Here is a 23,196-nt window from a genome sequence, read left to right as displayed (position 1 = left end):
CTTAAATTTTCTGTTACCATGGCAACGAGGGGACATCTAAAAATTGCCAAAAATCACTATTTTGCGTTGATTTTTTCCATCAAAATTGATTTCAAAGTGCTGCAACTTCTCAATGGATTGAGATAGAGTCAAATGCTTTTCAGCGTTGGTTACACGTTACCTTATGATCAATCTGGGGTCATTTACAGCCTCTCACAAGTCCAAAATTTTCTTGGCGATGAGGGGGACTCCGCCCCCCTTCAAACCCCCCCCAAACAGAAGGGGGCACATCCCCCTTCTGGCAACCCCCTGATGTATCTTTTGGTTGGGGGGCCGCGCCGAAAAAGAGGTCACTTTTTTAACAACATTTCTCAAACAAAAACAAGTGTTTGGGGCCTAAATAAGGCATTTTTTCATCATTTGAGACAACAAAAAGGGGGGGGGGGTGAAAAAGGCGTTAAAAGGCGTGTATATGAAGTAATGGGTTAATAGAAAGTTAAAAAAATTTCAACAAAATAAAGTATTTTTTCTTCTTTAAATATTTAAATCAATCTTTGATTAAATTCATTGGCACATCTTTGACAATGGAAATGTATTTACACTAAAAATTTTTCATATTTCTATCCTTTTCGAAAAAGATCATATAAGACTCTTTGTACCTACATTTCTTTTAAAGGAACTCCACTGTGGTCAAAAGCCTTAAAATGTAACATTTAATTTCTAACATAAATCAGCCGGGGCACTTAAAACAGAAAGATATGCAAATGATAATTAAGAAATATAAAAAGAAATAAATTGAAAATAATATTTTTTTGCTATTCTTAGCCCAATTTGAGTGGAAATCATTGCAACAATTTTTGATCATTTTTTCACATTAAGAATAATTATTCTGGAAAATTGAGCGATTGAATGATCCAAAATTTGGCACACAAGTTATTGGTCTAGACCTACATCAAATGGAACATAAATCTTAAAATATTATTTCCAGTCCTGTCATGTCAAGAAAACCTCAGTGGAGTCCCTTTATGCTATGGTATGTATTTTGTCAGACAAAAATTAAAGTTACATCTTCCAGCATAAAAGCGCTTACACTAGTTGACTTACACTTACATCTTTACTTATTTTGTCATTCTAATAATATATCCAGCACATGCATTGTGACTATAGTTTACATAAAATACAACAACAACAATATCTAAAGCAAAAACAAATAACAAAATTTCATTAAATGAACAGAAAATCAACAAAATATCATGAAATATATCACAATTAAACCAGGCTACAAATAGAATATATATTAACAATAAAGTATGTTAAAAAAGCACATTGTAAATAATTCATTCTTGAAAGAAAGTATGATAACATGATATACTTATAGCAGTGTGTTCACAGGACACTCATACCCCACTTCATTTGCCTGTCTTGGTTACATATTTACTTATGCATATTTCATAAAGGTCAATTTGTTATATTATTAAATAAAATATAATAATTATAGTAAGTTTCAAAACTATAACTCATGAAACTATATTGATTTAACAAGAATTTTACAGTAAGTTTCACAGTGACCTTGACCTATGACTTACTGACCTTGAAATCAACACTTCTGGCCACAGGCAATGTCCCTATGATATAAAGTTTGACAAAACCTAGACTAACTATGTCTCAATTTATTGACTAGACCAAGTTTCAATTTGACCTTGACCTATGACCTTATGATCTCATGTCGGTTCATCTACTTAACAAAGACCTTAGAATCAAAAGAGCACCCAATCACAGTAAGCTTTTTTTTTATTGGGGGCAAAATGATCAGGCCTTGTATTCATTCATGACGATAAAAATCTAGATCAAAGTTAGGTCTAAAATTTTAACCAATTTTTAAACCTGATTATTTTCACTTTACATTGGTGAAGTTCAAGTGGTGTAATGAAAAACTTGTCACATCTTTAACCCTAGTTACAACAGCTAAAATCAATCATGATTTGGGAATGTATTTTGACCAAACTCTAACCTAACAGCTGCTAAATTCTATTATTTTCGAACATCCCTTTCACTGATGACATACCGTACCAACTGTAAAACCTGGCAAGTTTGGTACAAAAACTTTAGCAGGATAAGTCCATGAAAGTTTAAGCAAGGATTAAGCGACAATAAAAAACAAAATTATAACAGCATGCCTTTCAAAATAAATATTAGAAATATGAAGTTTGCATAATTTTTGATGTGCATGTATTAATAACAACACAGCACTGTGCACTGTCTCAACTTAAGTTTTTAACTTCAGAAAAAAAAAATCATTTGAAAAAATTAAGCTTTGGGCAAGTTTATGGTGTACAAATCACAGTTCAATTGATAAAAACTTCATAAACATAGAATATCCTCATTCATTATTATGTTTTTCTTGACCATACAAGAAAAAAAATGTTTATTTCTGAATTCACCATTTGTCCTTCAATTTAGTAAACTTTTCAAACTAGAGATAAGTAGATTAAAATTTATGCTCCTGAAATGAAAATATTAATAACCTTACACCTGATACTGATGGATATGAAATTCTCAAATGCCTGAAAAAATGATGAATTAAAATAATAAACAAAACATTAATCCAACCCGTAAAATATTATATGAATAGGTTCCCAAATAAAAATTAATACACTGAAGCCTGTAATGTAATTGTGATGGAAATCTGAAAAATTCGACTCCTCTATGGATTGATATATAGTAACTGCCATTAAAGTTTGACAAACGAAAATAAATACACCAAAATTTGAGGAAATTCAGAAACAAACATTATTTTCATGACAAAATCATAAAAAACACTTCAGTTTTCACATTTAAAACAAGTCCTTAAAAAAATCATTTACAAATACAAATGAGCCGCGTCACGACAAAACCAACATAATGTGTTTGCGACCAGCATGGATCCAGACCAGCCTGCGCATTCGCGCAGTCTGATCAGGATCCATGCTGTTCGCTTACAGGCCCTATAACAAGTAAAGAAACTGGTAGCGAACAGCATAGATCCTGATCAGACTGTGCGGATGCTGGTCGCAAACCCATTATGTTGGTTTTGTCGTGACGCAGCTCAAATCATACATCATATCAAACAAGAGTATATAAAAATTACTACAAAATGAGTTCCCTTATAAAAGGTTGGAAATAGAATTTACAAATACATGTATTGTACATAGGTATGTTTAGAAATTCCATACATCAATGAAAGGATTTTTGTTACTAGATACTTGTAATATGACTGACAGACTGTCGGATGCCGGCGTCTGTGGATATATTCCAGAATTATCAAGTGAGCACAAAAAAAGTACACCCACACATGCCAAAAATAATTCTGTTTATTTAAATTAACATAATTTCAACCTCTCACATTTGACTTACCCCTCAATTTACATTCATTAAGGTAAAGGAAAGTTAAACAATCATTCTCATTAACATGTATATAATTTCTAAACATACCTACATTAATTCAACATTAAAGTTTCAATACCTTAATCACCTATTGTTCCATTTTTTAGACTACTCCATTTGATTTCTTTTCATCTTTTTTGCTTGGCTCGCTAAAAATGACATCACTTTCCGGGACATGAAATTCTGGCTCCTCCCCTGAACTACAACTACTCACATCTGTATCATCAAAACCAGAGTTATCTGCCCCTCCACTCGTTTCTATGACAGCATCAACACTGTGACTGGCTGAAGTTTCAAGACTCTCTTTCTGATTGGTCGAATCTTTGTTATCTCCATTTTGATTGGATGACTTAGGTAAAGATAAAAGTGGGTTGTTTTTAGAAAGATTGACATGCCTGACTCCACCCACAGCACCAATCTCAGAATCTGATTGGTCAGAATCATCACTGGAAGTGTGGCTTCTGTTCTCATTTACATGTGATACATGAGGTTGTCTAGCAGTTTGTGGTAACCCTGAAAACAGACAGAAGCTATAAATGCATTAACTTATTAAAGATTTATTCTAATTTCAGTTTAGTGCTATAATCGCACATAAGATTTGTTTTACTCATTGCCTTTATGTACCACTCCCCTGTTTCCATGGTAACTGTTGCATAACCTATATAACAATACCTAACTGGCATTCCTGATTTTTACAATACCATGTTCTTTTTTTTTTTTTTTAGAACTGACAGTAACAGTTCTGTGAACAGTAAAGTGCATCCTACTTTCATAACAACATGCAAGTAAAAAGATCTGGTTATTTTTTTTTTTTCTTTTAATAAAATATTCAAATGAACATGTCATGCAAGAAACAAAAAATAAATTTTGTATAAAATAATTTAAGATTTCTAACACATTATCATTACGTTTCATGCTTTTATATTGTATTTCACTGAAAATATCCAACAACTACTAGAAATGTGTCTATTATAGACAGATGCCCCCATTATTCCACTGTTTATTCAGGTTTATAAATAGTAAGTGTGACACCAGGACTGCAGGAATAATGGAGAAGGGCTTATCTACCTAAATGATAGCATAAAAAAGATGCATATTTAACACCATACCTGAGTTATCAAAAGTTGACCTTCTCTCACTGGACCCACTCGATCCTCCCGCCAGCAAGGGAGTTCTTTCTGAGGGCGAGTCCTCCTCACCCTCCGAGGTATCACTGTCACTGTCGGGGTCATCCCCCGGTATCACCTTACGTTTACAGATTGGACAACTACGCTTACTTTTTGTAAGCCATGGATCTATACACTTTGTATGATATACTGAAAATATTTAATACAAGTAATTCTTTATGTGCATACACATCCTTGTACCTACTAAATTGTATATCAAGTAACATACTGTTCCTGCTTTAAAATAAAAGTTTCTGTTAGATGTAATCAGATTTTCAAATGATTTCTGAGTTCAATTACTTAGAATTCTGAACAATATACATGCTGGCTAAACCATCTGACACAAGTTTCATATAATTCTTTAACTTGAATCACAAAAGTAAAATTATTTTTCTGACCATGTTGCATTTGTTTTTTCTTCCTTTACATTACATCCATAATTCATTTACCAGATTCTTTAACAATGCAAAGGTGAATCTGATTCCACTATTAAACTGTCTTATAAAGGGCACAAATAATAATTTCTGAGAAAGAAATATTGCAGCTATAGTGAACTTGAAGAAATACATAGAACACAAAAGGCAATCATGAAGTTATAAAGAAAGAGATAAAATGGTTACCATGGCTACAAGGTAAAAGTCTGAGTTTATCTCCTTCCTCGTAATCATCCAGGCATATAGCACACACATCATACTCATCTCCTACAATAGTCAATATACGTGCCGCGTTACGACAAAACCAACATAGTGCGTTTGCTACCAGCATGGATCAAGACCAGCCTGCGCATTCGCGCAGTCTGATCAGAATCCATGCTGTTGGCTATGAGTTTCTCTAAAAATATAATAGGGTTGGTAAGCGAACAGCATGGATCCCGATCAGACTGCGCGGATGCACAGGCTGGTCTGGATCCATGCTGGTCGCAAACCCATTATGTTGGTTTTGTCATAGCGCGGCTCAATTGTGTACTTCTACATTATATGCAATAAATAATTTTTTTCATTTTTATTTTTGGTTGGGTTTTACAATGCACCAACTCAGCATAGATCATATGGTGACTTTCCAGCTTTACTTGTGGAGGAAGACTTTGGGTGCTCTTCCATACATTATTTCAGGCATGAACGGGCACCCAGGTAGAACCACCCACTTTGTGTAAGCTAGCTGTATAGCTTCCTCACACAATAGTCCACGTCAGGATTTGAAACACACAGCGTACAGGTGCGAAACAGCTGTAACTTATATTACATAATGAAGGAATTACTTCTGTATTGCACCTATCCATTGACTTGCTACATTATTTTGTAAATAATTTGATAATATATAATACTTATATTTTGGAAATAAGTACAGTGTAAATGTGTCTAAGTACAATCATTTTAATATATGAATAGATTCTAAACGTTACGATTTTCATTTTAAATACATCTATTTACCTTTCTTAAACTTTTTAACAGGTATCTTCTTAAGATGTTTGGCCGACAATCGAGATCGTCTCTTTCTTCTGAAGTCTCGGCACCACTTTACAACCTGTAACAGTTTACACAAAATATCATCAAATGATACAACAACAACAACAGATCTACAAAATTATCTTAACAACAACATAGATATGATAATTAAGATTCAATAACTATAGCAAAAATTGACAACTCTGTGCTTTAAAATAAGATATAGTTATAGTAGTTTTTTTAGTAGTTATAATAGTCTTTTGAAGAAGAAAAAACAACAACAAAAAACAAACATGTTCTGTTTGTTATCTTAAAGGCACATTATGCCACAGAGATCTATATTGTTTTAATTCTTTAGAAATGTCAAACATGTGTTTGTAATTATGTTTAAATAATGGATTAAGAGCATGTAAGATATTTTACAGGTGAAAAATAAGGGCTGAATATACAGTTATGTCATGAAAGTAGCAAAATGTAAAAAAGTAGTACTTGGAGTTCCATACAAAATAATAATTCACTATAACTATACTAATTGCCAACAGAGTTAATGATGCAAAATGTAGTTCAGGTATATTGCAATAGAGTTATATTTTTGGAAACTGTAACAAGATACCAATAATAAACAGATTTTGAGAAAGAAACAAGGGTGCCATAGTCACAAAATACGCCCGTTTACGAAAGCTTTAGATGGAGATGGGGGCATTATGGATAAGTGTTATCTAGCAAGCAAGTTTTTATTCTTGGCACTGTGTTGTTAAATGAACCTTAAAACAAATCAGTAGGGAAGATATGCACAGGATGTGTGACCTTGACCTTGGTCGCAGGGACCTGAATTTTATGCACGGCACTCAGCCTCACAATGATGAACATTTGTGCCAAATTATATTGAAATCCCTCTATGCATGTAGAAGTTTTGCTCCAGACAAGCGTTTTTCTATGAGCTCTAACTGTGACCTTCACCTTTGACCTAGAGACTTGGTTCATGTGCAGGGCACTACGTCTCATGGTGGTGAACAATTCTATAAAGTAACATTAAAATTCCTCCATGCATGTAGAAAATATGCTCCGGACAACATCTGGATATTTAATCATCTCCAGTGACCTTGACCTTGCAAATATTAACCTAAATTAAATGTGTCACACCTGTAGTCATGATAGTTACCATTTGTGCTACAATCCATCAATAAATGATGACTAAATGGTCCCTATACACATCTTCAAATTTTTATCTGAACTTTGACCTCTATGTGTAACCTTGACTTTGGTCGCAGGGATCTGAATTTTGCGTGCGACACTCAGCCTCACAATGGTGAACATTTGTGCCAAGTTATATTGAAATCCCCCTATGAATGTAGAAGTTTTGCTCCGGACAAGCGTTTTTCAATGAGCTCTAAGTGTGACCTTGACCTTTGACCTGGAGACCTGGATCATGCATGGAGCAATACATATCATGGTGGTGAACATTTCCATAAAGTATTATAAAAATTCTTCCATACATGTAGGAGATATGCTCCAGACAAAATCTGGATATTTCACCATCTTTAGTTACCTTGACCTTGCATATATTAACCTAAAGTACATGTGTCACAGCCGTAGTCATGATAATGACCATTTGTGTTACAATCCCTCAATAAATGATGATTAAATCGTCCCTATACACATCTTCATATTTTTATCTAAACTTTGAACTCTATGTGTGACCTTGACCTTGGCTGCAGGGACCTGAATTTTGTGCATGACACTCCGCCTCACAATGGTGAACATTTGTGCCAAGTTATATTGGTATCCCTCTATGCATGTGGAAGTTTTGCTCCGGACAAGCGTTTTTCAATGAGCTCTAAGTGTGACCTTGACCTTTGACCTAGAGACCTAGTTCATGTACGTGACATGGCTTCTCATAATGGTGAACATTTCTATGAAATTTCATTAAAATCCCTCCATGCGTGTAGGAGATATGCTCCGGACAAAATCTGGATATTTCATCATCTTTAGTGACCTTGACCTTGTATATATTGACCTAAATTATATGTATCACAGCCATAGTCTTGATAATGACCATTTGTGTTACAATCCCTCAATAAATGATGACTAAATGGTCCATATACACCTCTTCATATTTTTATCTGAACTTTGACCTCTATGTGTGACCTTGACCGCTCTATGTGTGACCTTGACTGCAAGGACCTGAATCTTGCGCGCGACACTCCGCCTCACAATGGTGAACATTTGTGCCAAGTAATATTGAAATCCCTCCATACATGTCGGAGATATGCTCCGGACAAAATTGGACACCGCCCGCTCGACCGCCAGGGGCGTTCCCATAATTCGTCCTGTTTTTCAAACGGGCGTATAAAAATGATGGCATAATGGGACTTTAAACTGTTTAATTTAATTTGAGGCATTAAAATATCAAAATAATCCATCAACCGACAGATCACTACATGTTAAGATTACCCAGATGTTTTCTCAGGTCTGGCTCTACATTGATGGCATACAAAATATAGCTGCATGTATTTGAATGATCAATTAATCAGTCAAATTTATTCCCTTTAGCTTTCTGTCAATGTTGCAATTTTTTTAAAGAGCAGTGTCTTTATTCCTAGATATAAAAAGTCTGTTTTTTACGGACAAACACAAGTAACATAGGGAAGTTTATAAAGAGAGGTCTTCATTCTTAATTCTCTAAAGTCTTAACTTTGCCTTTCTGAAAGAAGCAGCGAATACACTAGACTTCACATGTTATTTATTTTATTCTGTTAAACTTTCTATAAAAAAAACTAAACAATAAATACAATTAATCACACAAACAATTATGGAATAAAGAGCATATTATCATAACAAGCCAAACTTTTTCCATTTAATTTTACTTCTACATTATAGGGGTCAAGGATGAAAACATTTCAAGACAAGTCTGCAACAGCAATAATTCTAATTATTGGTCAATTTCTTATTCCTGGAAGCAAATAACCAATCAGAAACAAGAATTTAAGACTAGTCTCCAGTTTTAAATTTTTCAACCTTTGGCCAAAATCATATACTGCAAAATTATTATTTTCGGAAAAAAAATAATTTTGGGGTTTTTTTGGTATCAAACCACAATTTAAAATCCAACAAAATTTGTATTTCATTTTTTTTTTTTGATGATCCCCCATTTTATTTAAAACAAACAAAAGGGATTTTCCCCCCAAAAATTGTTTTTAAGGTACAATCATTAGTAAGATTAAATCTAAAAAGTTTTTTTTTGTAATACGTACCGAAAAGATTTTGCAAGTTTCCTTTCGCGACAATTCCGCAAAATTTTTACCCCAAATTTTTTAAAAAAATCCCCCGGAAAATTTTGCTTCAACCGATAAAAAAAAAAAAAACAGCGAAATTTTTTTATAATTACTCACACAAAAACATATAAACAAGGTGCTTTGAAACTATAAAAATTATGTAAAGTGATTGACCCCGAACAAAAATTTCAATTATTAGTAATATCATCTTATTTTGTTATTCCTAGCACGGCGTATACAAAAGCGTTTACAGTTTGCGTACATTGAATGACTTGGATTTTAGTTGCTTGGAGTAGGTGTAATCTTTTGTTAAAAATACTATAGCGATCAACTGCTACATTAACTAGAAATGTGTCATCATGCCACGGATGCCCCCGCATGCAGCCAAAATTTCAGATGTTATAATATTTAGTTCCAAATTTGTTTGCACAAATTATTTTTTTCATTTGCAGTTCAAAGCCCTTAAAACTTTCAAATGTTAACACAAACCATTTTCATACAATGTTCAAAGCACTGAAATTATTTAGTCTTAACCTTTTGAAAATAGCATATTTCATATTTGTAGCCAAAATAATGGCTACATACATTTCCACAAAGGTATGAGTGCTGAAACTGAAAGTTCAAAATTTTTCCAACATTCAAGAAAGATAAGTTTGTCCAAAATCATTGAACCACGACCAAATTCAAACTTTCCACAAAAGTATGAGTGCTGAAACTGAAAGTTCAAAATTTTTCCAACATTCAAGAAAGATAAGTTTGTCCAAAATCATTGAACCACGACCAAATTCAAACTTAAACTGCTTATTCCTAAGATGTATCTATATTATTTTCAAAGTGAAAGGGACATAACTCTGCCAAAAAATCATCGAACCATGACCAAATTCCAACATGACCTACCCATTCCTTTGACATATCCATATGTCAAATTTGAGTTGAATATGTAACACTGTTGGGTAGATAATGAACAGAAACTGTAAATTTCATATTATTTTCAAAGTAAAAGGGGGCATTACTCTGCCAAAATCATTGAACCATGACCATATTCGAACTTGGCCTGGGCATTCCAAAAACGTATCCATATGTTTAATTTGAGTTGAATGTGTTGTACTGTTGGGAGAGATAATAAATAGAAACTGAAAATTTCATATTATTTTCAAAGTGAAAGGGGCATAACTCTGCCAAAAATCATTGAACCACGACCAAATTTTAACTTGCCCTGCGCATTCCTTTGATTTATCCATATGTCAAGTTTGAGTTGAATATGTGTTGTACCGTTGGGGAGATAATGAATGGAAACTGAAAATTTCATATTATTTTCAAAGTGAAAGGGGCATAACTCTGCCAAAAATCATCGAACCATGACCACATTCAAACTTGACCTGTATTTTCTCAAGACATATCCATATGTCAAATTTGAGTTGAATGTGTTGCACCTTTGGGGAGATAATGAACGGAAAACTGAAAATTTCATATTATTTTTTCAAAAGTAAAAGGGGCATAACTCTGCCGAAAATCATCGAACCATGACCAAATTCGAACTTGACCTGTATTTTTCTCATGACATATCCATATGTCAAGTTTGAGTTGAATGTGTTTGTATCGTTGGGGAGATAATGAACGGAAACTGAAAATTTCATATTATTTTAAAGTAAAAGGGGCATAACTCTGCCAAAAATCATCGAACCATGACCAAATTCGAACTTGACCTGTATTTTCTCATGACATATCCATATGTCAAATTTGAGTTGAATGTGTGCAACCGTTACTTAGATAATGAACGGAAACTGATGATGACGGAATGACAGAATGACGGAATGACGGAAGACGGAATGACGGAATGACGGAAGGACGGAAGGACGGAACAGGGTAACACTATATGCCCCGGCATTACATGGCGGGGGCATAATAAACAGCTGTTATGTTGTTTATAATGAAAGCGATGTACAGTATGATACTGTTAAAGTAGCACGACATAGCCGTTACATAAATCCAAACGTCTGGACTGAAAATAAAAACCGGTAAATTTCCTGCTATTTTTAAGTAAAACACTTGTTCTATTTTATAGATATTAAGGTCAATCATAAATCGCAGGAATTGCGGCATCATTAATGTGACATTCATAAATGGAAAATTGGCTAAACTGCATGCGCATATACAGGGGCGGAGACTGGGAATAATTTTATTTCAATATTATTTTTTCATGTTTTGGACATCAAATACATGTAGGTTTATACCGTACGTTGTTCAGCCGTTGACTTCAGAAAACTGTAATTTAGGCGGTAGCGACTTAATATTCGCGGAATTCGCAGTTACTTCAAATCCGCGAAAGTTTTTCACCGCAAAAATGCAGACGTTGTGAAAAACGCGAAATATTGTATCCGCGAACATTTCTAGGTATACAGTATTTAAGAAGTTTGAAAGAAAAGCCAATAATATGTCTTCTATTTGCGGTCACAGATGTAGGAAAGCAAGTTTGTATCCGCATACTAGTACATAAAAATACTGTAAAAAAAAAATAATTTCTCACCATAAAACTAAACATGAGAACAAAACAGGTTCCTATGACAACAGCAAAGGGCCAGAGAATATAGGGGATATCAATGCCCTCTTTATCATCTATGTAAACCTTGTAGCTGAAATTAACAGGCCAAGTTTCTCACCTCGCACTCTCTCGCTCTCGTCTCGTTCACCTTGTAACAAGTATTATTATAACACATGCCAAAGGTATGGTTTTCACTGTATGGCTTGTGAAGTAAGGAGTGGATTGTCTTTAAGCTTAATATTTTTATTGGGTGTGAGGAGCCCATGTTGATTTGCGGCAGTAGAAAAGAGTTTCCGACTAGAGCCAAAGGAGTTTGGCAATAGCCCAAACTGTAATAAACAAATTGAATTAAGATCTAGAAACTGCTACCTGTTATCATTAACATATCTTTAGCTTTGAAAATGTTTATTAAGAATTTCTTCTGACTTTGAATACAAAGTCATGCATATATTTCATATTTTTCGAAAAACATCTTTTAAACTTAAATATATATAAACTATATCATTCCGAAACTAGAATTCCATACAGACATAAATTGAGAAATATTTACTACACAGCTATACAATGAAAGATTTTTTTCACCACAAAACAAAAATAATGAACAATACATGTAGTTTCTCACCAAGAACACTATCATTATGATAAGGCAGAGTCCAACAACTGTAGCAAACAGCACAAAAAATACAGGGTTGATGTAATATGCAGGCTCATCATTGTCTATGGTGACCTGATAACTGAAATTATATATGTTTATGACTCCATTTCGATAAACGGAAAAAAGTCGTTTTCAAAACGTGAAAGAAGGAAAGACCACAGGGTCACAAAAGAAAGAAAGGTCAGTTTTGGATTGTGGTGTATTGTTAAGATTATAGACTCAACTTTCATTTCAAATTAATTATTTTGAAGAGTTTTAGAACACACTGATATAAGCGTGTGGCAGCTTTAAAACAAACTTGATGGTGTAGGAAAATGCCACAGGTTCATTCAAGTGGTCAGGCACCATGAAAGAAACCAACCGAAATATCTGCACAATCTAAATTAGGACTTTCTCTATCATGAAAAAACTAATGGAGTTTAATATTTTAGAAGCAAGTGCACTAGATCGGGATGTCTGCTATTATTTGGCGAACAACAGGATTTGTTTATGATTTTTAAAGAGCATGCAAAACAGAAAAATTGAAAATGTTGCTAAACTATTGACTAATATTTTTTTTCCCTAATTTATAAGGATGATGCCTTTAAGGGGGGTGATTATGAGAGACATGTTCAAACAATCATATCATTTCTTATTGTTTACCAAACTGAACGAACTAGAAACAAATCCAAAAGAAATACAAAGTTTTTGCCTAGAATTTTTCGCAAATCAAATTATAGGAAAATCCCTGTATACGGAAAACGAGAGGATGCTTACAATATAATGTCTTAACCAAATCCTGTAAACTATTTAAAGACATTTTGAGGTTTTTATAAGGTAGATAGGGGCAGCAGAATAAATACTGTTCAAATAAATATTCACTTGAAATGGCCAAAATCCGTTAAAATACACATAATCTGAATATCAAGGGCAGATAAACTCAAGTGAGATCGATTGATATCGGAGATCTTTTTCACTTATGATATTTTGTCCCAATTCTCAAACATGAATAAGAGATCTTAAAAATTTCTAGTTGAATAATATAATCTCTGAAAAAATTATCTTAGGAGAGCGGTAGAAACTATTTACAACATTTTTAATGTTAGCCCCTTTTCGCGGCTAAACATTGGATGACAAATTAAGCATAGATTACAAGACTTAACACTATTACCAGTAAAGACAGAGCCTATAACAGGGTGAGAGGGTTATCTTGATCCTGTTCCATCTAAAATGAATATCTATAAGAAAATTAATAAAATGGATGTGGCATAATATATATTTTACTTAAGAAATTCAAAACAGAATTAATAAAAATTTCATACTTGACCCTAACTAAAATTTCATATAAATGTGACCTTCACACAGTTATTCACAGATCAAGGTCATACTTGAATTTTTATATATGTGTCCATGTTCACAGTCATTTGAGTTGCATAGGCAAAGTATGAATCAACTCTGTCCACAAATAACAAAATTATGACAAATGAAAATAAAAACACTTTTGAAAAATTTCTAGCATAATCAGGGGACATTTTTTTTTTTACACACTTAAAATCTTCAATGATCAAGCAGGTTATATGAATAAAAAAAAATAAAGGTGTGGAGTGAAATATTATTTAAATAATAACATATCATTGTATAAAATAGTAGAAAAAATCAAAAGCAAGCTTAATATTTCTGTTAGTGTACAGTCTCACTAGAATAGCAATCATTTATCTTCATCAAAATTCTTTATATTATTTCTGCATTAGCCTCCATGACATTCGTTGACCAAAAGCATTGTGTCCATGGTGATATGATAAAACAATAAGCAAGCACAGACCATAACGTTGAAAACGTTTCCTTTCTGTAATGATAAAGCAGAAGCACCAAGGGTTAAGAGATTATACTAAAACTGTATTTGGTTTAGAGATTATAGTGAATTCTGGAAGAGCTATTTATAGAACTTACCTCCTGGCATGGGAATGAGGCCATTCTCATCATGGTAATTGTAAACAATGGCAGCCACTGACCAACTTTGCATATTACGGACCTGGTAAGAAGGGTGTGCCGTGGTAATAAAAGGAAGTGAAAAATACTGGTTCACATTTTGTACACGCATACAGGGGAGCAACACATATGTGTAAGTAACAGTTCAAAATTAAAGTTTAAAGAGGGAATCCCACAAAGGTTTTTATGACATAGGGGCTAAGAAAAACATAATAAACACAAAAATTGATATGAAGTGTAAACACAGGATCTTTAAAGACCCATCAAAAAAGAGAAACTAAATTAATAAAAATTCAGATACAAAAATTAATTTAAGTTTTTTTTTTTTTTTAATTCCACTGAAGTATCTTCAAAAAATACAATTAAACTACAAACTTAATGCAAATTCTGTACAAAATATGAACTTTATAAGCAAAACACTCATTAGGGAAATTCTAAAAGTGAACACTGACATTAAAAATCCTCACACTCCGTGGCAGGGAGGAATGGTAGAGGCATAAAAATAACATAAGAAAACTATACCGTAGTGTGTTAACATTTAGAATTGTAATAATTTATCAATTTTATAGGCACACACATCTATCACTCACACTAAAAAATGGTAAACCCCAAAATGGGGCCCAAAGAAAAAGAAAAACCCATACGATATCTAAATGATCTCATGCTAAATGTCTACAAAAGACGTCCCCAAGATTAAACAAACAAAATTCACTTGGGAAATAATATATATTTCAATTCAATTGGACTGCAATAAAATTGCTATAAATACAAAATCGCCGAAATCCGACGACCTATTTAATGACAAATTTCATTTTTTCAAATATAAAAATAAAGCGAGAGAAAAACATAATTTACTATGCATTTTTTTATGAAAGAGAGAGGAGAATAATAAAAGAGAGGCTGCTGGACAAGGCAGTAAGCAACTGCAAATAATTGCATTGCATGACAGTTGAAAATAAAAACCATGGGATAGTGCAGGAATTTATCATTTAAGTCTACATACTAGGGGAATAAATTTTAAGCTAAAAACGCAATCACTAGAGTTAACTGAACGGGTCTTAGGTCAGTTAGCACTCCACAACTTCGGCATCACAGACGTGGAAGATATGATGATAACCTTCAGTAAGTTATAAGACAATGAAAACCCTGCGAGGGCACGTAAACCACAACAAAGAGGTATGGGCCTAATGAACGCCAAGCGGGAGGTTGGGGAAAAAAAAACAAAAAAAAACCAAGACAACCCACGCCTATAAATATTACATTGAACTAAATCAGTAGAAAGTGATTCACTAGACTGTATCTGTACCATTGTCAATTGCAAGGAGAATATTTGAAGAGATAGTCATAGACACAGTGAAATCAGCAAAAAAGCATGATGTAGTATACAAATTAAGCGAGGAAATTATCGGTTAAAAATCAAAGACGCCTACCGCCTCCCATAGTAATGGGATCATCACGGTTCAATGAATTCTCAGAATTATACACAATGGCCGCCATAAAATGGCGCTGGACATTACGACTCTGTTATAGGAAACAATTTAAATTTTATAAACACATTCTGCGAAATTTCTTACCAAAGAAAAAAAAATTGTTGCTCTAAATATTTAATTATCAACAAAAGAACAATCACAAAAGCATAACAATATCTTAGGTTTTATCAACTGATGTTTTGCTGAATAACAGATTTAATTCAACAATCTCTAGATTACTACTCGAACATGTTATCCACTTGGCCATGCTGCTACTGAATAACAGTCTTGAAATGACCCAGAGACTTTCTAACATTATGAAACCCTATGTAAGTATAACTTCTGTTGATTTTGAAATATTATAAGTTATAAAAGCATTAAAAATTTGACAGATTATATGGCCTTATATAAATTGTTTTATGCTAATAAAACAGGCCATTATGTAAGGTGTATACAAAAAACATCTATTTATACATGTCCATATAAACAATGAATTCATGAATTTGCAGCAGTCACATATAAGTGATTGCCTCAATATTTTGCAACAGTAGGAGTTCAGTCAACACAGTTCTGCACTAACATGAAGAATTATTTCATGACTGTCAAATTCATATTAATGTTAATATAATGCAGTAAAGATAAAGACCAAATTTACTGTTTAATTCAATCAGGTCATCTGAACAGAGAGAGAAAGAGCAATCAAAAATCACACATACCTTTTCAACAAAGGTGCAGTTATCTCTTGCTATCAGGGCTATCCATTTTGTAAAGTTGTCTGGAGGAGGATTCACTGGACGACAGGCATTTGGTGGGTTCACATTGAATACATAACCCTGCAAAAGAAAAATAATGATTAAAAACTTATCTCACTTTTCACTCATTATAGATCCAATATTTGCAACAAAATTATAAAGATCCAATATCAGAAACAAAATTATAATGTTCAATTATCAGCAATAAAATTATAAATATCCAATATAAGCAACAAAATTACATAGATCCAATATCAGCCACACAATTTTAAAGATCAAATATCAGTAACAAAATTATTAAGATCCAATATTGGCAACAAAAGTATAAAGATCCAATATCAGCAACAAAATTATAAAGATCCAATATCAGCAACAAAATTATAAAGATCCAATATCAGCAACAAAATTATAAAGATCCAATATCAGCAACAAAATTATAAAGATCCAATATCAGCAACAAAATTATAAAGATCCAATATCAGCAACAAAATTATAAATATCCAATATCAGCAACAAAATATTGGCAATATAACCAATATCCTGCAGAAGTTTTGTCAAGTAAGTCTCCTGTGTTTTTTTTATACAGAAATGACAAGTGTAATACAGTCACATATTTTTTCAGAGCTCCTAAACAGCCAAAAATTACCCTCCCCCCCCCCCCCCCCAGTTGTCTATCAATAAAGATTAGTCTGTTATTTCGTAGAATAAATTTTAAAAATTACCACTATTCCTTTATCTGGTATAGAAGGTCCAAATGCAGCAGCCTTGTCATAAAAGTAGGTCACAGTCTGAGAACCATTATTTGTTTTCTGAAAAATAAAACAAGACTGTGTTTATTTCAATGGTTTCATATAAACAACCTTTTAAAATGAGGCTATAAATTTTGTATCTTTACCATTTAGTAAACTGTAAATAAAAAAAATAGTGTTGCTTAAGAAGCTAGAACAGCATTGGGTTACTTTGGGTTTTTTCTCTTTAAATAGCAAAGTTGTACAAGTGGAATATCAAAATGTTTTATCAAAATGCTTATTATGACATATCATATTTGTATGAATTATTACTATGATCCATTTTTTGCCTCAAAATTTCTATTGTTTGCTGTACATACTACTTTTACAAAAAAAACTTGTAATGATAACAAGAGCTGTCGGTAGGACAGCAACGCTCGACTATTCTAAGTGCTTGATAGTAAAAAAACGCTTGATACAGTTACCTCCTCCTGTTTACAGGTTGGGGTAATGATGGTGAACAAGTGTGCAAAGTTTCAAAGCCATATGTCAATGGACTTTGAAAATATTTTAACTATTACAAAAACTTTAACGTAAATTCTAAGTCGAAAAAGGGGCATAATTCTGTCAAAATGCTTGATAGAGTTACCTCCTCCTGTCTACAGGTTGGGATCAGGATGGTGAACAAGTGTGCAAAGTTTCAAAGCCATATGTCAATGGACTTGGAAAATATTTGAACTATTACAAAAACTTTAACGTAAATTCTAAGTCGAAAAAGGGGCATAATTCTGTCAAAATGCTTGATAGAGTTACCTCCTCCTGTCTACAGGTTGGGGTCATGATGGTGAACAAGTGTGCAAAGTTTCAAAGCCATATGTCAATGGACTTTGAAAATATTTGAACTATTACAAAAACTTTAACATAAGTGGTTACGCCGACGCCGACGCTCAGGTGACTGCAATAGCTCTACTTATTCTTATCGAATAGTCGAGCTAAAAATGCTGCTTTTAAGAGACTTTATCAAGTTTGGGGGATATTTTTTCCTTTGTGTATGTTAAAAGTATGTCCATAATTATATTAATATGTCAACCATCATGCAATACTTATGTCTAAGAGTATCTTGTCACCTTAGTGCAATAATTGGGTAAACTCCTTAAATAATTCATTGGTAGGTAACCCATTACTGCACTAAGGTGATGATCTGATGTCCACTTAATAAATACTTTGAACTTTTAAGACACAAGCACAGAATCATAGGTGCAACAACAAGAAATACCATATTTTGAATTTTAGTGCACATATATTACTTACCACAACAACATTGCCCTTTGTAACAGCCAGTATCAACACAACAAGGCCATAAACCTTCTGTGTCCAACCTATCATATCTTCTCTTTCACATCAAATACCTTTAAACATAAACAAACAACAACAAATATAACCTCACAGTTTATTCTCTTATAAACAACAAAGCAATTGCCGCTTTGGTACATTTTTGGGAAATTTTCTTTGTTGAAATAAGTCTGTCAAACTATGAGAGTTATGAAACCTGACAGGGAAAGTTACATTGTGATATTTCTTTGATGTGGTAAGTTTCAAATTACCGAGATGGGAGTGACGGGACAAAGTGATTCCTACAAAGTCACCACCACCTCCACCCCCCCAAAAAAAAACAAACAACAAAACAACAGCCAGAAATCGGCAAATGTTAAAAAAAAAAACAGCCAGAAATAGGCAAATGTTCATAACAAAAAACATATTGGCTACATTAAATTAAACTTAAAGTTGTGAATGGAACTTCAATAGGGTCTGAGTCAGAATACCTTAAATTAGAGGTTTTAATACAATGTTAACTAAGTTTTGAAATATTCATGAATTTCATGTTGACAGCCGTGTATTGGCTCCTGCTGTGAGCTTCAGCATTAAAGTAGACAAATATGATCCATTATGTTCTCATAAAGTCTAATCAAGATTGAAATTGTAATTTGGAACAATTATTGGTGTCATTAAATTGGATTTTGATATTTAATTTTTTAGTTTTATGATATTTTTTTCACTTGCCCAGTCTGAGCAACCTTTAACATCGAGCCCTGCCATGTGACTTTACTAAATGTTACCAAAATGCAGTAGACAGATGTTTCACTATTAAGACATTTCAAATTCACTATTAAGACGGTTCACACAAATACATTTCACTGAATCACTCCCAAATGGGAATGTATACCAAAATTATTCTGATATTAATGATATACTTAAATATCTAATATAATTTATTTAAATCTTATTTTCTGATTAAATATTATTTTATTTTTGTAATATAGTTTATAAACAAGACTTTTGGCTGTTGTCTAGCCTGTAACCCCATTGTATCGATCTATTTACCCATAAATCACAACTGCATTAACAAAATTAAAATCTCCCTGAATATTTATTTTGTATCATTTATTTTGATCCTTTTGTCATAATATTTACATGGCAAACATCACTGATATATAGTTTTTAGCTTTGGAATATACGGATATTTACAGACATGTCAAACAGGTTGAAGAATTAGGTCACGCCATTATATCGATGCATTGTGAGAATCGCTCAGTTATGTTATGTTAGCCTAAGTTTGGGAAGCCTTAACCATCTTTATGTTAGATATTTCAGTCAATTAGAAACATAGATGTCTGTTTTAAAATGTCAGCATAAATTTAGGAGCTTTTAACAGACAGTAAATGTACTTTTAATAAGAACACATTATTTATAAGTCTATTTATTATCTACAACGTCTTACGGTACTGGAAACATGTTTTCGATCATTTTACTGCACAAAAATAAATGCGAAAGATTTTCGTGACACTGTTATAAATGTTAACAATCAGTAGGTGACGTATTTTGCAAAAAATCTAAAGATTTGTAAATAGATCGATATAATGAATAGCACGATACAATGGAGTTCCACTATACATAAATAATTGTAATAATAAATAGAAATATTGGTCGAGCAATGGGCTTGTCGAGCACAGGAACGGTGACTCAAAATGCTATTGAGAAGAACATCAAAACCAATGAAACTGACACGAATGGTGTGTAACATTTTCAAAACGGAGGACTTTCGGACTTTCAAAAATAACCAGATAACTTGCATTTTTGTCAACTTTCGATCAACGATTAAAATTTCTCAACATGATGCATAATTTTTTAATGACATTCATAAATGAGAATGTCAAACAACAAACAAACATTTTACAAACTAAACCATTTTATTGTTTACCCGGTTGTCGATATGTTCTGTGTGAAAGAATGTTTTGTTTTGGTGTTTTTATTTATTATTTTCCCCAAAGATGGCGTCTTGTGACATACTATTCGGAATACCTCGCCGATTATGAAACATTAATGGAGGACGTACTAATTGATGGTCTCCGGTCACCGAGTGTCTACGGTTTCAAATACCGTATAAAATGCAAACTCATAAAACCTTGAACCTTGTAAACCTACGCAGTGGTCTCCCTTTGCTTGACATCCCCCGATTCTACAATTATCTGCTTAAGAAATTATTATACTTCATTTCTTTTTTGGTTTGGTATTGTGCACGATTTAGATGAAAATATTACATCAAATAAAGGTCTTTCAATTTGAGAAGAGACATGTGCACATAATGTATGTTTCACTAATTTCACGGCATTGGCACATTTCCGTGTGGCAAGTGATAACATTGGTAAATCAAAGGGCTGCAAGCTCTGTGGTATTTTCTGATCTTTGCAATCTTAATCGTACTGTATATCTGTATTTGTTTTCCTGTATAAGTTTATTTTTGGCGTCCTCGGCGCAATGTGAAAGGGCGACAGCAACTTCTCGAGCCTTTTAGTCGGACATAATAAAATCCGTTTATTCCGACCAGTATGAGGGTGCTTGACTGCGGTCTGGAGACCACAGGGTATTGGTACGCGTTTAACTTTTGAGGCATGGAGGAGCACGTGACCTGTTTTAGGTACATGGAGGAGCATGTGATCTGTAAACCGTACATGATTGGTTAATTGACCTTTTTCGGAAACCTGGATAAATACCGTTGGCTGGTACGTTACAGATAATCCTCTAGGGAATTAGACACCTAATTAAGAACAAAAAACTATTACGTGATATTTTTAATTTTCTATAATTATGTTACCGTTTAAGGTGGAAAAACTTGAATGATGTGTTTGAAAATGATCAATGTTTCTTTATTCAATGTATCTCAAAATGTTACAAACAATAAATTGTTTATACTGAAAATCTACAAAATTAAAATATTCGTAGTGGCATCTGCCATCATAAATACTTGTGTGTTTTACTTTTTTTTTTTTTTTTGCTCGGAATTATTTCATAAAATGGTAGGCCTATTTAATTATTTTCTTAAAAAAGAAATAATTGTTTATGTTCGATCTTCTCCGGTCATCAACGGTCACCAGTTTCCAAAGACCTTCTTCTATATTAATCGATTACTGTCAAATATATTCCAGATACAAACGTTTATTTATCCTCGCCCCACCCCCTGAAAATAGTTAAATGAAATATATTATTATCATTAAAACGTTCCCCGCAGGAAACCATTTTATTAATTAAAAATGAAATGTCGCGATATATACAATGAATAGCGAACTTGAGAAATTTCGCAATGCAAACATTTTCAAATGAATTAACCTTTTCCGTCAATAAATCGCGCTCTTCGGGGTATTTTTATTTATCATTTTGTAGTACACAGTGGGTTATTATGGTTCATGTATCCGAAAGCTGAATAGAATGATGAGTTGATGACCAAAATATTCCGAAAATCTATTTATAGGGGGGTGTACTCCTATCGGTAATTCCCGGTCTCTCCTAGTCTATTTTGACCGGAATTTACTAGTGACCGGCGAATAGTACCACACGTTTATTGTCCGGTCTCTCCCGGTTTTCGAGTAGATGTTTGATATCGTTACAGAACAGAACAAATATGTATACAGTTATATGACTTTTTTTCAAAATGAATGTTTGTCACTTAGTTTGGTTACAATAATTAATAAACACAGATCAACTCTCAAATTTATTGATTATTATTATACATAAACATACAATTCGAAAAAAAAACACCAACAACAACAATAACATGTTTTATAAAACATGATAAAACACTGATACGTTTGTATCAGATAAAAACAATAAATATGTACAATAATTGAAAAAAGGTACATTTTTATGGTATTAATATGACACTATCAATTTTGAAACATTTTATTTAATTTGTTATTCGTGTTTAGTAAAGATGCCGAGGAATTATTCAAAGTTACAAATTAGATTTTATGAATTATTCAATTGATTGATAATTTAAAAAATGATAAAGAAAAATACAAATGTACATGTTTATGTTTTAAGAATAAACAATATTATATATTAAAAGTTTAACCATAATTTACTGACTTTTTCCAGTTAAGTTTTTACTTAATATAATCGTCGGTCAATATGACAATTGAATTCTTAAAATATTAGTAAACGTAAAAACTCAGTATTAAAATAGCACATAAAACACAAAAAAGAAAGAAAACAATATTCATAAAATCTGTATTTTTTATTACATTTATTGTATAATAAACAATTATGCTCAACACGATCGACATGGTAATGTAACCAGTGTCATATAGTTATTAAGTGTGAACAGATACCTTTAGGGGGTCTTCGCTAATAGCGATAACATAATAAGGAACAAGTGTGGTGTTGATCATGCATTTACACATATGGATTATAAATGATTGTATACATGTATATCCGTTGCTAAAAAATCATTTATGTTCAT

General features: G+C 32.8%; 1 protein-coding gene across 1 annotated transcript; it reads right to left on the bottom strand.

The window, feature by feature from the left end:
• Window positions 1-470: 470 nt before the first annotated feature.
• Window positions 471-20,781, bottom strand: LOC132754633 (E3 ubiquitin-protein ligase RNF13-like). Its single transcript, XM_060745291.1, has 11 exons — window positions 20,662-20,781; window positions 18,714-18,811; window positions 17,397-17,483; window positions 16,639-16,755; window positions 15,873-15,974; window positions 14,415-14,496; window positions 11,816-11,943; window positions 5,999-6,092; window positions 5,189-5,269; window positions 4,512-4,718; window positions 471-3,915 (listed from the first exon to the last, which is right to left on the bottom strand). Exons 2-11 carry the CDS (start codon window positions 18,786-18,788, stop codon window positions 3,506-3,508), a joined length of 1,383 nt encoding a protein of 460 aa, XP_060601274.1. The 5' UTR covers window positions 18,789-18,811; window positions 20,662-20,781; the 3' UTR covers window positions 471-3,505.
• Between the last annotated feature and the right edge of the window lie 2,415 nt (window positions 20,782-23,196).

Source organism: Ruditapes philippinarum, unplaced genomic scaffold, assembly GCF_026571515.1.
Source record: "Ruditapes philippinarum isolate M1 unplaced genomic scaffold, ASM2657151v2 ctg10652_1_1_1_1, whole genome shotgun sequence".
NCBI classification, from domain to species: Eukaryota; Metazoa; Mollusca; class Bivalvia; order Venerida; family Veneridae; genus Ruditapes; species Ruditapes philippinarum.
This window is presented reverse-complemented; position numbering and strand designations above follow the sequence as displayed.

Coding starts and splice junctions, on each gene's coding strand:
- LOC132754633 (XM_060745291.1), bottom strand. CDS start 18,788: ATGATAGGTTGGACACAGAAGGTTTATGGCCTTGTTGTGTTGATACTG. Junction 17,484..18,713: donor CAAAGGGCAATGTTGTTGTG/GTAAGTAATATA, acceptor TTTATTTTTCAG/AAAACAAATAATGGTTCTCA. Junction 5,270..5,998: donor TGTTAAAAAGTTTAAGAAAG/GTAAATAGATGT, acceptor TGACTATTGTAG/GAGATGAGTATGATGTGTGT.